At 43.7% G+C, this 16,233-nt stretch overlaps 1 protein-coding gene and 1 long non-coding RNA gene across 2 annotated transcripts; one reads left to right on the plus strand and one right to left on the minus strand.

The window, feature by feature from the left end:
* Positions 1 to 9,023: 9,023 nt before the first annotated feature.
* On the plus strand, positions 9,024 to 14,516 carry LOC147191804 (Golgi phosphoprotein 3-like). The gene is made up of 5 exons (XM_086135330.1): positions 9,024 to 9,444; positions 9,848 to 9,979; positions 10,696 to 10,810; positions 10,895 to 11,055; positions 11,566 to 14,516. Exons 1-5 carry the CDS (start codon positions 9,235 to 9,237, stop codon positions 11,827 to 11,829), a joined length of 882 nt encoding a protein of 293 aa, XP_085991456.1. The 5' UTR covers positions 9,024 to 9,234; the 3' UTR covers positions 11,830 to 14,516.
* A 371-nt stretch (positions 14,517 to 14,887) lies between these two features.
* LOC147191805 (uncharacterized) lies at positions 14,888 to 16,164 on the minus strand. Its single transcript, XR_015103541.1, has 2 exons — positions 15,874 to 16,164; positions 14,888 to 15,326 (listed from the first exon to the last, which is right to left on the minus strand). It is a non-coding gene; the product is annotated as an uncharacterized LOC147191805 (long non-coding RNA).
* Between the last annotated feature and the right edge of the window lie 69 nt (positions 16,165 to 16,233).

Raw genomic sequence — 16,233 nt, forward strand, 5'->3', positions numbered from 1 at the left:
GAGAAGGAGGGATGTTCTCTCGCAAGTGGGACCCTACTTGGGGGGGGGGGGCTTGGTCTGCCGTCGGAGCATGGGAAATTCTTACTAGTGCCAGGAAGTGAACATTTACACCACCATTCTGTCTGACAGCTGGGCCTAAAGCGCATTCGCTTCAAAAGCAATACAATAACATACACAGGGTGGCATGAACACTAAATGTGCAGCGGAATCCACAAGGTTCAATTGCAGCCCCCCCTCCCAGTGGAAATTATGGAAAGAGAATTTCTCCGCTCCGTGGTGAAACTGTCCCCGATCGTCAAAGCTTTATGAACTACACTTGTGGATTTGTATTAACCGCTGGCGGAAACGAGTAAAATGGCACTCTAAAGTATGGTACGTTATAAAAACATACAGTCACAACATTATGAAATATTATGTCAGGATTAAACAGTTTGTGCATCATTATTTAATGGTATAATCCAATTTATTGCGCCGCTTACTCTGGTGGGCCCGCCTTGGCCAGCAGGAGGCAATATAATACTGCCCTATAATGCAGACACCAACAAAGAAGTAATGTCTTACGATTGCAAGTCAGTCATTATCCAGTACCAGCCAATTCTGGACCAAATCTGAAAAAACGTATAAAAACGTCTTTGGAAGAGAATGAGTTAAGTTGCTGTCATATTTGTCTTTTTTTTTAATAGAGGATAAAGAGTGTATGCCTGTCAGTCATGTGTTGCTCCACCGTTTGTGTGCTGTTTTTAGTTTCTTGACTCGTTTTGCCATTCATGACATCAGTTTATTCACCTTTTTTTTCTGCATTCCAACACGGTAAATCATTCCTGTCCCGCAGATATCTCACACATTTGCTAACCATTCTCCACACTTCTATCCCGAGACGTACTTTTCACGCACGTCAAGTGATGTTTTTCCCCCTCGCCCTCGGAAAACAACATTGGTGTCGATTCTACTGCGCCCGCTCCATCTGCGGAAGAGCATTAGGAGTGGACAAGATAATGAGTCCTCATCTCACTGAAGCGAACACTTTCTTGGAATATCCCGAAAACCGTTTCTGCTTTCTAACAAAGACAACAACAAAAAAATCATTTTGAGGGGAGATTTATTTTCACGCAGTCCGACGGGGGAATCTTGACTTGCTCATTTCTGCCCTACGAGGGGACATCTATCTCTGGAGAACACGCCAGGAATTTGTAATGTACACAACAACAGAATGGCTGTGCCGTGTTTACGTCAATGGCAGAGAAGCGGTAACGCGCTATATAAGGCGTGGGGAAAATCGCACGGACGGCTAAAAATGGTATGACGAGTGGATCGGTGAAGCTATTAATCCACAAAATAAGATAAGATAAGATAAGATAAGAAAACCTTTATTAGTCTCGCAATGGAGACATTCCCAATTCACAGCAGCAAAGTTATGAAAGGAAGAAGTAGAACAACAAAATATAGGAGCTGCTGGAAAGGCAGCCACTCTCGCGGCGCCATTTTGAAGTCAAAATAACAAAAATAACATGTGAAGTCCGATACAAATTGAAGGCAAAGGGTGAAGAGAAACAGCAGCAGGCAGATTACAGATGGACGCTGATCGTCATGAGCAACGATTACTGTTTAAAAACATTTTTTAAAGGCTTTTTCAAACTATGGCGGTGACTTTATCCCGCAAAATACACTTTTTAGTGTAGGTTATGTCTTTATCATGATCAGAAATTATACATTCATAGCATGACAACGTCATTCTTACAAACGTGTCAAATTTTTCTCTGATGGTATTTGGACTTTATGAGTGTAAAATCGCTTTACTGTCGTACTTTTTTTTTCCGCCCAAGCAATTCCCGAACAATCTTGCACTATATTTTTGAAGAAACATTATTGCCGTGGCATTTTCACTGGAGACAGCAGCTTACAGCTCCGTTAAGACCGTGTTCACTCGAATACGACAGAACATCATCACCTCTTTAACGGACCACCAACATTGTAAGCGGATACTTGCGTTCTCATGGTCGCGTTAGTGGCCTGACTTAGTGATGCCACTGGGGGCGAACAAGCAAGTCCTGTGTTGAGTCGGTGTGACAGAAAGCAGACCCCCCCCCCCCCCTCGTCTATGCTTTTAACGCCAACATTAACCAGACCAAGATAAGCGAGAGGAGAGGAACGTCGCTCCACTTCACCCTTGGTAACCTCTACTTTTGATCAACCGCTCATTCCAAACCACTGGGATGATTTTTTACAGTATTTGTGTGGATGCTGCTTTTGTACGATCAACAGTTCGGTACCAAAGAGATGAAACTAGCGGGATTATGTCCAGAACAAAAAAAAAGATGAAATGGGTTTCTGAGGAGGCTCTGCAAAAACGTGACTCATGGACTGAAGGAGTCGTTATGACATCAATGGAACCATCAACCAGCACCACAGATTCACAATTGAGCAGCTCGTCTTGTATGAAAACAGGAAGTACAGTTATAAGAGTAAAAAGGGACCAAGCCCTACCATGAAGAGCGAAAATCGGAGAGCAATAGATGCCAAAAGGTTTTTCATAGCTTGTAGTTGCTGCAATGCTAACGTATTTTTTTTCTTCGGAATTTTCCAAAATGTTGGACTTAGTGTTCTCTTTTACTCTTTGGGACTTCGTCATGAATATCGAAAAAATGCGAGTGATTGATGAACCCTTCCAGCCACACCGAAAAAGGTTTATGATTGCCTATCGCCACCACTAGATGGCGACATCAAGCTGCCACAAGATGCTGCCGAAGCAAAACATTTGATATCGGACATCGCTAAACTGAAAGATCGTAAATCCGAAAATTCTAATCTGATCCCTTGCGTCTTCATTTCCAGACTCTTTTGATTCAAACATGGAAGCAAGCGGGTAAAAATTAGCCGTCCAGCTTCAAAGTCGAATTCGAATCCCCCCCCCCCAACCCCCCCATGAGGGCCGCTGACATACAAGAGTCCAAAACATATGGGCATCAATTAATGGGATCAATCGACTATTTGTAGCTGGCTGTCAGGATGCGGCGCTTGACCGAATGAAGGGGCAGCGTTGGGTCTCGACCTCTTTGACTCTGTCAACACTGACTCAGGGCTTCGGTTACATCCTGGATGCTGACAAATAAGGCAACTCCCCCGTCGCTTTCCTCAAAAGCCGTGAATCATTTGTCTGCAGTCGGCACGGACGAGCATGCACATCTCCCTTTTGTTTGATAGCGGGCGTGAGGGATAATCAGGCATTGTTGCTTCCTCGCGGCCGTCCCTGACATGTTATCGAGCGTCATTTCATAAGATGACGGAAAGCAGGCACAATTTACAGCGGTGCGTCGAATTATGATTTGAAATCCTTTTGTCACCATCAATGGTATATATCAGATCAGTTTTCACACGTTGCACTTAACTGAAATTCCGGGAATCTGTTCCAGGGGCGTGCAAGTGGGGGCTCGCATCCACAGAAATACAAGTTTGCTCCCCGTCCGTATTGACGTTATTCACGCAATATTACAACTTTTGTGTGCAACACTGCTCATTTATTTTACAACCTCCCTCATCGGATGATGACTCTCTTGGATTTTTATGACTTTATTTTTACAAATTCGTCACAATTTTTTCATCCAACGTTCCTCATATAAGGTGCCGATTTTATTCTCCTGTGTGTATTCCTTTTTTGGATGGGGAAAAAGGTACACATTGATTTTTCCCAACGATGTACGGAAGTGCGCCAAGGTGTCTTTTATGTCACAAAAAAAGGTCATTCTCAATTTCTTGTGCCATACTGACTTCACAACTAATCATAAAAAGAGAGTGAATGAAGGAAGTGATTTCACAAGGAACCACTCCCTTGTCCTTTGCTAACCGGATTACATTTACGAGCCTAACAATGGCCGCGACATGACACGGGGGAATCAAATGTTTATGACCCAAAAAAAAAAAAAAAAAGAACTACACAGTGAGTTCCAAGTTTGTTCAGCCACGGGCATAATACCAATTTCATTTGGCATCAGTTAATAGTATCCAAAAATGTGTTTGCACAAATAAAGGCCTCGCCCCTAATTTTAAAAAAAAAACACTTCTCATCCGCAGTTGAGTAAATAAATCCTTAAACGCCCCCAGACATTACTGCAGGCTCACCAACATGAATAGTAACACACCAGTAGCGCTTTATATTATTTGAAAATGAGGCTCACACACACACACACACACACACAAACACACGGACAGTATATCACTCCGTATGGTGAGAGGCAGTGGGGCACAAACACAGTTGTCTCCGAGAAGCACGCGCGCGCGGCAACACATTCTTGGCGTGTCGAAGCCGCCATCAGGACTGCAAGCAGTGGCGGTTCTGGGGGGGGGGGGGGCAATGGGGGCCAGTGCCCCTGTAGCACCGATTCTGGCCCCCCCTGTGCCCCCCCCCTCCGAGCGCAGATTACGCAGTCGTGCCGAGTCGCCGACGTGAAAGGTGGAACCAAAGTGCGTGATTTAACATTCTAGACGGACCCTTTAGTGCGCTGCGCCATTTAAAAATGAGCGGGAAAATGAGAAGCAGTCCGCAGAGAAGGAAATTACCACGACACGAGTGCTATTTGCGTGTGTGTGCGTGTGCGCGCGCGTGTGTGCGTGTGAGTGTGTGTGCGCGTGTGTGAGTGCGTGTGCGTGTGCGTGCGTGCGTGTGTGAGTGTGCGTGCGTGTGTGTGTGAGTGTGCGTGCGTGTGTGTAACTTTTTTAGTCTCCCTTTTTATTTTAATTTTTATTTAACAGGATCAATATATAAGACATTGCCTTTTAAAATTTGGATAATTATATGCATGTAAAACATCTAGCTTCAGTGTATTTGCAATTTTTGTCCCCGGCAGGCTGGTACCATATCATCCCCTGGCTTGAATATTCTCAACAGACGTATTGTTACGCTTGCAGACATTTTAGCCCTCCTAATACTGTTTTTTTCTCATCACTGTAATGTTATGACTACAATTTCAAAGTCTGAAGAAATAAAAAGTCAAATAAGATTTCGAATCTGTCTTTTTAGCCCTGGGTTGAATGTGCCCCCCCCCCCATCAAAACCCCTGGCCCCAGCCCGGCCCCCTCAGTGAAATTGATCCAGAACCGCCCCTGACTGCAAGGGGATCATATTCCCCAATGTCTCACGCGGTGACATCTGGCGTCGGCGTGTTTTTTCACGACAAGATGCTTTGTACAGCGAGGCATATGCGCGCACTGGTTCCCCCTAGAAGTCAACCTCCGATCCCCCCAAAGTGCTTCTTTATCAAGTCGTTTTCATGAACAGCGCACCATGATTTACAAAGCAGGGTTTACGATCAGTTGCACTCACGAGTAGTGTCACTGGAGAGTCTAAAGCACAGGTGTCAAAGTCAAGGCCCGGCGGCCAGATCTGGCCCACCACATGATTTTATGTGGCCCGCGAGAGCAAATCAAGCTGTCAAGTTCCATGATGCTTGCTAAAGTCTGAACCAAAATTTCAAATTGTCATATGTAATCCACAATAACAGTGATTCTTTTTTACTTCTGATTTTAAAACTAGTTATCCATCAATTTGTTGTGGAGGTGATTAAACATATCTATGGTTTCCCAAAATTCATAACAGCCCTTAAAGGGAAACTGTAACTACGATGTGGCGCAAGACAAAAATGGGTTTGACATCTCTGGTCTAAAGTGGAGACAAAACTTAACGTCAATTGACATTTTAAACCTCCTGTTACATCTTTAATAGCAGTGATATGGGTCAAAATGCCCCAGGGCATCTTTAGTCATCCAAAAGCATCGTAAAGCACCTTTCGTTTTCATTCATACCTCCATTACGACCCATTTCTGCAAAAGTAACCATTTTCATCAAGCCAAGAAGAAGATTCAAATAAACCCGCCCCAAAAATTGTTTACATGCCATCATGAACTCCATGATGAACAATTTCATTGCACATATCTGGAATGAACCATATCCGCCACACCCACCGACCCATTAAGTTCATGCTAACATCCATCGCTAAGGGGCATCACAAACTAATGTTGAACAGGTTGAGTTTGGCTCCCTTTGACGGGTCTCAAGAGGTGCACGTTAAATCGAGAAGGCACCGAATGAGGGAGGTTCACATGACCCCCCCCACCCCCCGGGGGCTCATTGAGTGTGAGTGTGCATGCATGTGTGTGTGCGTCTCGCGCGCCCCCTTTGGTAAGCAGATGGTGATTGAGATCAAAAAGGTCTTCATGCTTCCCTCATCGAATTTGCTTTGACTTCTCCACCTATCGAATCACATGTTTGAGAGGTCTGAACATCCCTCGGTGCACACTAAACTAATCATCTGCTCAGGATTAAAGCATTTTCCTCAAATAAAAATGGACAATTGTAACATACAGATAATATTGATTTCATTTTCAACAACGTGCTGGTCAATGCTTCCCACCCACCATCAGTCATTGTGTAAATACCAACGTTGAACCTGACATAAAATGTAATTGTAAAAATACAGGCCTTGCCCCAAATAAACACATCTTATAACCACTGCTTATTCATTCTTCACAGAAACCCGAACAAAATAGCGTCACACGAACACGTCCGGTCGTTGCTTGACTTGACTTCACTTTCCCTATTCGCACTATTGTATCTGTACACGCGCGTCTGTACACCCGCGAACATGAAACATGCCAAAGACATGTGTGCATTACATATATGTTACGTTCCTCAGCGGCGGCACGCACTCCCTGCGGAGGGGTCCCATTGTTCAAGACTTCCTGTCAAGTCCTGAGAGGGGGGGGAACAGAGGAAAGGGAGGATCACAGGAAAAAAACATTTTTAAAGTAAAAACACCCGAAGTGATCTGACTGGAATGAAAAATGCAGCAAATCTCGCGAAACTGTATTGAATTATATTTGAGAATAACTCAACAAATGGGACAATTACCTAACTCAGTCAATGGGGCGAAGGGGGTCGGGGGGGTGTCCAACATCCCCATTGACTGATCAGTGAACTTGATACATGACATTCAATGCTCGCATTGTCTCAGTTGCGAGTCGTAAAAAGACTTTTTTCAGTCGTTACCATCGGCTCATTGTGGTGTTTATTATTCGTGTCGCCTTCAATGGCATGAAGTCAAAGCACTTCCCTTGATTGTGCAGCAGCTGTTGGCCGAGACCACGTTTGGTCTGCGAACTAAAAAAAAATAATTCTACCTCAACTTGCTGATGCTCGCAAGACACTTGCAAATCTCACAGGAATTCAAATTAGCCAGATGAATAGATTAATTTTTACATTTTATTTCGCTTTTTTCGCTACACTTATTATGTAATGTGGTTTTGTCTGTGATCGTTAAGTTCGCAGTTTTGTTTTAATGTCTTGACATTAACTATAGTCAACTGTGTTTTTCTTTTATACAAACGTTAAGAATGTTGACTGGTGTGGGAAAACTCACACGGATCCAGTTGGACCATTGATGCTTTCCTGTATTGAATCCTTAAGGGGTCCTTGAATGCACCATAAGCTTCATCGCATAGAACTTCCAATCCACCGTTCGAAAATCATCCGTGGAAGAAAAACCTGCATATTTAAGCCTTTATTCCGCCACTGCCTTCTTTTCCATTCTCGTTATTACCACACGCTATGGGAAATTAGGGGTGTTGTTTGGACCCAACATACGATTCCGACTCTGCTTTATCTCAACGTTGGCTTTTTGAATATCATCCACCATTAAACATAATTATGGCCCCACTCTCCAGCTCCGCACACTGTTTTGAGCTATTTTGAGATTCTCTAATTCACTTACAGCAGGGAAATGGTAAGCAAGGCTCTCTCGTTCTCTCCTTGGGGTGTTGTCTTAAAAGAGTGATCGAATGTACTTGTGCGTGTTCGTGCGTGTGTGTGACTTACATAGAAAGGGTGCACCAGGGGTCAAGCCTTTTGCCCACTCCTGCGACAGGAAATGGCTCCAATATGGGCGGCCTCTGACAAAACTCCGGGGAGCCATTGCGGCCTCTTCGTCCACACCAGATCTCCATCGCCATCAGAGGGAGCGCAGATGACCCCTAAGTGAAAAATACAGATGTTCTGCTTGGTCCATTTGAAACCATAGACGCCCTGCTGGGCTTCACTGGGATATCAAGTTTAATTCAAGGTGTCAGTGGGGACACAAAGAGGAGCGTCCTTTTTTCCCCCCTTTTTACCTTTATTTAATTATCCATCCGTCAACCATTACCTGAAATGCTTATCTCAGAAATGTATTTCAAGATTCCTGGCACATGACTGCAATCTCCAGCGTTCCTCATGTCTGGGCAATAGGGGGAGATGTAATATGGCATATTTGTCCACCAAAAAAAAAGGGGAAGAAAATTGGTTGGACTCCAAAGTGAGCCAATGTGAGGTGGAGGACATTTCTATGGAGGTTACTCTCTGCGTCATCCCCAGCGGTGGAGCGCTGCCAATTAATGAACTAACTGATGAAGAATGACACCTAATCACGTTATAGACAAAAGACGCACGTCACCATGAGTCGGAAAAGCATAAAAATATGAAACGACACTAACAAACACAACAAGACTTAAGAATGAATGTCCCATCAGCTTCATGGGGAAGCAGCTGTGAAGAATCGCGGAAGTGAAATGATTCCAAAGAAGCATACTGCCACTATGTGGTCAAAAGGAGTTAATACATGCTGCAGGTTACAAAGAGGCATTTTGTTGCTTGATTGAATTACACAAGCGTGGCGATAAACAAAAGGAAAATTAGTCTCTATCGTAATCTCGGGTAATAAGCAACTGCTGGTTAATAATATTGTTTCTTTTTAATCTGCTTTACATTCATGCCGCACTTGTTTGGTAGAATGTTGTAAAGTTAGTCGTAGTGAACGCGAAAAGACCGCGGGTCAAAGTGTTTAGCAATTTAACAGCTGTAAAAGTGAAGTCATTCAATATATTTTCTTTCATAATTTTCATTGCATTACGTCGTTGCATTTCTGACGTCACTGAAGGCAACAATGGTGCGTTCAGGTTCCGTTCGTGCTCGCATTCAACAACGTCAACCCCCCGCCCTCTCCACCATGTTGGCTGGATCAGGAAGTGGCTTTAGTGAGTCGAAGAAGCTGGAATCTGAAGACTGAGCACTAACGCAGCTACACCGGCCGTCTCTAGTCGACCCCCGCACGCATTCCGCCACTTGTCCCATTCGGCGTACATGCTGGGCGGCTTCCCGCTCGCTCGAGGCAGCCACTTTTTCCCGGATTGGACCGTTTCACAGCGCCAGACATGGCTTCTCTGACGCAGAGAAGCTCGGGCCTCGTCCAGCGGCGGACCGAGGCCACCCGGAGTGCCGCCGCCGACAAGGAGAGGGAACCCGACCCCGAGGAGGAGGACGCGCGTCGCGGCGAGGAAGACGAGGATGACAAGGGGGACTCAAAGGAGACCCGACTCACGCTCATGGAGGAGGTGCTGCTCTTGGGCCTCAAGGACCGAGAGGTGAGCGTCTTCTTTTCCGTCGAATCCGTCAACTAGCTCGTCAGTTAGCTCCGGAGCTAACGGGACGTTAGCGAATGTCAACAAAGCTAACTTGCTTGAGCAGTTTCTTCGATGCTTTTTCGTCCCGACGACAACAAGTTCCAGAAACCGTGACCGCAAAACTTCACACTGTCCACAATATGCGACTCGTGTGTTTTCTGTCTGTCTTAACGCACTCATTGTTTCTTCACATGAATACTTTTCTTGACAACTTGCCACTGGTTACGTGACTTTCTCTCGCTTAAACAACACGTCAGCGAACGGACAAACAAGCACACCTTTTTTCCTTCTTTTTTTATGTCCCCCTCCCCACTTCCAACCCCTGGTCTTGCTTCCGCTCCTCCTCTAAATAAATCCCTCTCAGGGTTACACATCATTCTGGAACGACTGCATTTCGTCCGGCCTCCGAGGCTGCATGCTTGTCGAGCTGGCTCTCCGGGGGAGGCTCCAGCTGGAGGCCTGCGGCATGAGGAGGAAAAGTCTGCTCTCCAGAAAGGTGAGGGCTTCTTACCAACAGACAGTGTTGGCAACCCTTAAGACATAGCCGGTCTGTACTAACCCACATAGGTCAGTGCTTGTCAAAGAGGCGTCCACGAGCTGTAGCTTGGGGGTCTGCAATACAACATCGTTCACAATAAAGCATATTTAGCGAAATCGATTCCAAATAAGGCTGGACAATTATAAGGACTTATATCATGCTAAATCAACTTCTTTAACTTTTAGCCATGTAATCCACCACCCAATTCTCCAAGCTGCCAGCGGGATGTCCGACAAGCGTATCCGGCGCAAATGATGTTTTATGAGTGGCCTCAGTAGCGACAGACCATCCAGTAGCTGCTTGTCTGTGTTGTATGGCTGGACTATTATGGCAAAAGTAATTATCATGATTATTTGGATTGAGATTGCAATCCGGAGTAGTACAACAGTTATTCATTGATTCGTTTTCTCATCTGTTAAAAACAAAAACAAAAGGTGTCTTCAGTCTCGGCTTCCCTAAGACCGCATACACACTGCTGTGTTAGACTTAAAAATAGTCGCATCGTGTCACGTTTTATCGATGATCACCCAACATGTCTGAGAGCTTTTGTGTGGCTGAGTTATTACCAACACACTGGTCAAGTTGTTCCTGCTCAGCAAGGATGTGAGCCACCTTGTTTAAATATGCCAGCCGCCAATTTTTTTATTTTTATTTATTTTGTTTTGTTTGCTAAGGTGATCTGCAAGTCTGATGCGCCAACCGGAGATGTGCTTCTGGATGAGGCCTTGAAGCACATTAAGGAGACTCAGCCTCCCGAGACGGTGCAGAGCTGGATAGAGCTACTGAGCGGTGAGGCAGAGGACGAAAAAAAATGTCGCAAAATGTGACATTTGTTGTTGTAGACGCTAGGTTTTTATCTCATTGTCCTATCAGGTGAGACGTGGAGTCCTTTTAAGCTGCACTACCAGCTGAGGAATGTCCGGGAGCGACTGGCCAAAAACCTGGTTGAGAAAGGCGTCCTCACCACCGAGAAACAGAATTTCCTGCTTTTCGACATGACCACTCATCCGCTCACCAACAGCACCATCAAACAGGTACAGAAAAAAATGCAAGTTGAAATGTGTATAATGAAGCTTGAAAACTGTACTTTACAAAGGATAAAATCTAATTTTCCATAATTGTACAGTATTTTTGAGACTCTAACTTGGTCCAGAGTATAGGTCGCGGCAATTAAAAAAAACCAAAAACATTTTAGTAGTGTCGGAGGTACCGTCAACATGATCAAGGAACAGAGATTTTGGGTGCCAGTGCCAGCTTTAATTTTGATACACTGTATATCATTGCTGTCATGTGAAAAACACGTTTTTGTCTTTTAAAAATGTTTCATGTTAATGAGATGTCAAAACATGGATAATCCATTAACATTAAAAAAATTAAAATGACAGGACAGCAACTATTTACAAATCGCACGACCAGCCAAACCTAGTCCGAAAATTACAGTAATTATATGTTTAATGATTAATGCTCCTCTTGAGAACTAATTGCGATAAGCGCCATCAACCTCGGAAAACCATCAAAATAGACTTTTTCCTCCTTGTGGTCAGCGGCTGGTGAAGAAGGTCCAGGACTCGGTTCTGGAGAAGTGGGTGAATGACCCTCACCGCATGGACAAGCGCTTGCTTTCTCTGATCCTGCTGGCGCACTCGTCGGACGTGCTGGAGAATGCCTTTGCGCCCCTCCAGGACGAGCAGTACGACCTGGGCATGAAGAGGGTGCACGCGCTCTTGGAGTTGGAGCCCGAGAAAGAGAGCGCCAAGCCCAGCGCCAATGAACTCATGTGGGCCGTGGTGGCCGCCTTCACCAAATGAGGAGGAAAAAACTAATTTTCCTCTTTTTTTTTTTTTTTTGTTATTTCTTTCTTTTTTTTTTTTTAAGTGACCAATGCAGTTGGACCCGGATTGATTTTTGAAGGACGTCAAATGAGACTAAAGAGACAATCTAATTCAGGTCGGGGAAGCCATTTTGTGCGGTCCGCGTTGTTAGTATCCCAGTGCAATCTCCATCAGTGGTGGGCGTCACCTGGTTCAAGGAAAGGGTTAGCTTGGGAACTGAATGGACCCTACAGTAAACACGGCGGGAGAAAATGGACGCTGTCGTCATGGTGACTTATGAAGGAAGCGTCATGTACCTGCTCCGATGCCGAACATTCAGCCAATCACGAGGCGGACGACTACGGAAATCCGTTTTAACATTTTGTCAACATCCTTGATAGCAAGCTCAAAGTCCATGTACTAGTCCGCGCTTCGTCCTCACTAAAGGAAGATAAGTTGGCGCACCAGTATGATGAGTATGGCGTGGAGTCTTTGGTCAAAAGTACTGCTTTGCTGAGATCTTGTGGAACCTGTAGGCAGTTGGAATCCTTTTGGGAGTCGAGAGGGGAGCTGATGAATGGTGTTGAACTTGAAACACTAATGCCTTCCACTACTGTATGACATTTCAATAAAATGGTAGGACAACTAAGGCATACTTGTTTGGACTTACTAGTGAGGGAGAACTATATCAATATATCAAGTGGGGAATTTGGCACTACGATTAGCATGCAGGACGTTCCCACTTGTTAGGCCTGATATTGTGACTACTGCAACCAATTAGTTTACTAATACAGTTTCATTGTGCTCTGGTTGGCTAAAAGTACTACTTGTGGGAAATACTCAACTAATAACTAGTAAGGCGACTCTGCTAGTGGGCGCTACTCATTTTACTAGTGCCCTGAATTGTCTTATTATTGAGGGCAAAGAACGTACTAGTACATGGACCTTGTACCAGCAAATTAATGCTCTAATGGCTTGCCATAGAAGACCGACCTTTCCCATGATGCCGCTTCCTGATACAGTATACATTTATAATTTTTTTTTTTAACCACGATGCCGCAATTTTTTTTTTTTTAAAGTTTGATTTCCCTTCTTCTCTCGCGGCATCTAAACAAGATATACACAATTGGGCGTCCACTTCTGCTTCTTCTCGTAGTTTTGCCATTTATCAAGTGTTTTTTGCACAGCTTCGTAGCTAGTCCAGGAAGTTGAGGGGTATGGCCCTTTGACGCTGTAGAAAAAGAAAAAATGAAATATTTTATATGCAGCTACTGATGACAAGTGAGTCATTCCACAAAGCGGAGAGCGTCATGCAGACTTCTTGCGTTTTAAAACAAAATGATGACCATGATTATTTACCTTCATTTTGACACGTTCGTCTAAGCAGATGCGAATTGGCATCCCTCGCTGTGACGTTTTAGTTCAGTCGAGTTCAGCCGTCATTTTCGCACGTGCTATAACTGCTTCAAGGCGACGAAACGGAACCTCCAAAGTCCGCACTAGCAAATTCTTTTCTCGCTCCCATACTTTCAAAATTATATCCAATGGCAGTAAGCACAAAAAACAAACAAACAGTAAACCCGTTTTTCAGCAAGCAGCGGTTACAAAAGTATGCGAACAGGTGAAGGACTGAATCGAGAGAAGGCGCGGGAACACATTCAATGTTTGAATCAAACTGATATAAATGTTTACTATAATAGTCTCTTGAGATTCAGCTGTGTTGGTAAAAGTGCACAAGGCGGTTAGCATGAACAACTTCAAGCTGTTACTAGCTAGCCTATCTATGTCTTTACTCTGTCTCCATCAAGCAGTCAGACTTAAAACGCGTGGCACTAGTTACAACAGGAGATCTTTAAAAAAATAATAATTAAAAAGCTGCCCCAGTTCAGAGTGAAAATAAAGTACAAATTTATGAAAGTAAAAACAAAAATTACACATTGCTACTTGTTATCACAAGACAAAATTACCGGGACACAATCCCAAAATTTTGGGGTTGCTGGAGTGGGGGGGACTTGGAACGCTAACATGCTCACTGTCACACATGTCGAAACAACCGCTAATGTATTCGAAAATTGAACAAAACAAAGTGCATTTGGGGGTAAGCGCGAGATGCCAGCATAGTGAGTCTACCTACTGCTCCCCCTGACACACAAAGTGCATATCTTGGCTAATGTGAGAAGCTAATATACTATGTCTTGGCTTACTTTCTTACATTTTTGGGATTTTGGAGGTTCCACTGTACTTTTATTTTAATTTTTGGCTGTTATTTTGGGATGGGGGGGGTTGAAAATCACGCGCCATCTCTACAAACAGGCCCAACAAAGTTAAAAGATCAACAAAAGGGACCTCCTTTTTTTTTGGTTTCTGTTATGGTGCAGGGCTGGCAAAAAAAAAAGAGGATTTCCAGCTGTTTGGTGGTATTTATGTTCTTCCATTCCCGCACAGCAACACCCAAAGGCGAAAGAAGGGAGGAATGGATGTTTGCATGCAACAGGCAGATGTAGCTCCAGAAGAAGACGGCGTCCTCTGTGTAATAATTCTATTGATTAGTAGTCATTTTATGTGTACAAGCTAACGGAATTGTACAAAAAAAGGGATCTCTCCTATCCCCTCTATCTGTATGCTTTTGTATTACCACATGAAAATAAAGTAAAAGATTCTTTTAAGTGCCTGAATTTAGGTCACGTCGCACTGGTGCTTTATTTGATGAAATTTTCAGTGTTCCTTTGCTATTTTGCGGTTCATTTCTTGAAGCTTCAGTCTATTGCGGGTTTTCATTTTTGACCATAACTTAGTTTTTCTTGCTATTTTCGCATCGACTACTTGGCCAAAATAATAGGCATTTGTTATACACTCGGAGCAGTAAAATACCCACTAGTAGTTTTTGCCTCACTGTCACTGGCAACATTGTTGTCCGCCTTGTATGCCAACGTTGCCCTACCAAAATTTTGGGGAGGTGGGATTTAGTTTACATAGTTTGTGGACCACTGCATTAGAGTATACAGGTGTCCCGAATATATTGCGGCATGTCAATAATAATGCATAGAACACCAGATGACAAACACAAGTTTTATTTGCAAATTGTGAAAGAAACACGTATAAGATGATCCTTTGTGTGTTATTTTTTAAACAGTTCCTCTGAGGTGGTCCGGATGAAAATCCTTTCGCCAGGCCATAAATGTCCTGAGATCACCCATCCATGCTTTGGCTAATCTTCATATTTTACCGCAAAGCCTCAAATCGGGTCTCTCATGCTCGACCACCGAGGTAGCTCATCCAACCAGCTCTCAGTCAGGCTGATGCCCATTTCTTCTGTACATCCTCTGTGGATCCCCTGTCACATTATCAGGTACCGCTGGATTGAGTCTTGTGTTCCTTAGTCACGGCCCTCAAGAGGGAGCACGTCCAGTAGAGCTGGTCACCCAGCTGGCGTAGCTCCAGGCCGACCTTGATGGCCGGTGAAGGAGGGAGGTTAGGAGGGCTGCTGGTCAATGCTAGAAGACATTTGGAAATAATTTGAGTCAACACTAGTTCAATAGAAGGGTGGGAAAACTCTTAACATGCCAGGAGGAAGTGCTGTAACATTTGACCCACAAATGGTAATGCAAGTAAAACATGGTTCAAGATTTAAGTCAACCGCTTTATTTCTAAAAAATTCAATTCAAAAAGACGAAATTAATATAGATTATATACATACATTTAAAATACAGATATGTCATATGCAGTATATCTCAATAGTATTCAATAAAAATCTTTATACTTTAAAATATATAAATGGAAGCAAAAAGAAATATATATTTTCTTAAACGTACAGAAATTATACCTGACAATAGATAAGCCCAAAAAGTGATGTACTATTAAGGTAAATATGACAATATGTTAAAAATAACAAGATACTCTATTAAAATTAGGCTTTTTAGCGTGCTTTTATTTGGACCGTAAACTTGTTTTACTGGCGTCTTGTACGTAAACGAGACACGAAATAAAACGTCTTCTGCATGCGGAAAAGGTGAAACATTCAAAGAGTAAAATAACACCCACCTTGGCCTGACATCTTTATTCTCTATTCTGCCAAAACCAACGAGGACAATATAGTCGCACGTTTCCAAATCTTCGTTGTCACTTCACAAGTCAACAAATGACACCCTGCCGTTCAGAGTCTAAACAACTATTCATAGCCGGCAAGTTTATATACCAGTGATACGTCCCAACCCGGAAACACAATTCTCTCCTTGTGTCACCGTAGACAAACATTCCACCTTTGAGGGGGTTGCCACGTTATTGGGAAACGTCAGTGTGTTCGCCATTTCGGATGTGTTGACTCTGCTCTGTAATACAAGTGGGTTTCATCAAGTATATATGAACACACAATAACTTAATTGTATGAGCGTTTACATGACT

This window comes from Hippocampus guttulatus, chromosome 17 (genome assembly GCF_054856545.1).
Source record: "Hippocampus guttulatus isolate MCC_2025c chromosome 17, RoL_Hgut_1.0, whole genome shotgun sequence".
Classification (NCBI taxonomy): Eukaryota; Metazoa; Chordata; class Actinopteri; order Syngnathiformes; family Syngnathidae; genus Hippocampus; species Hippocampus guttulatus.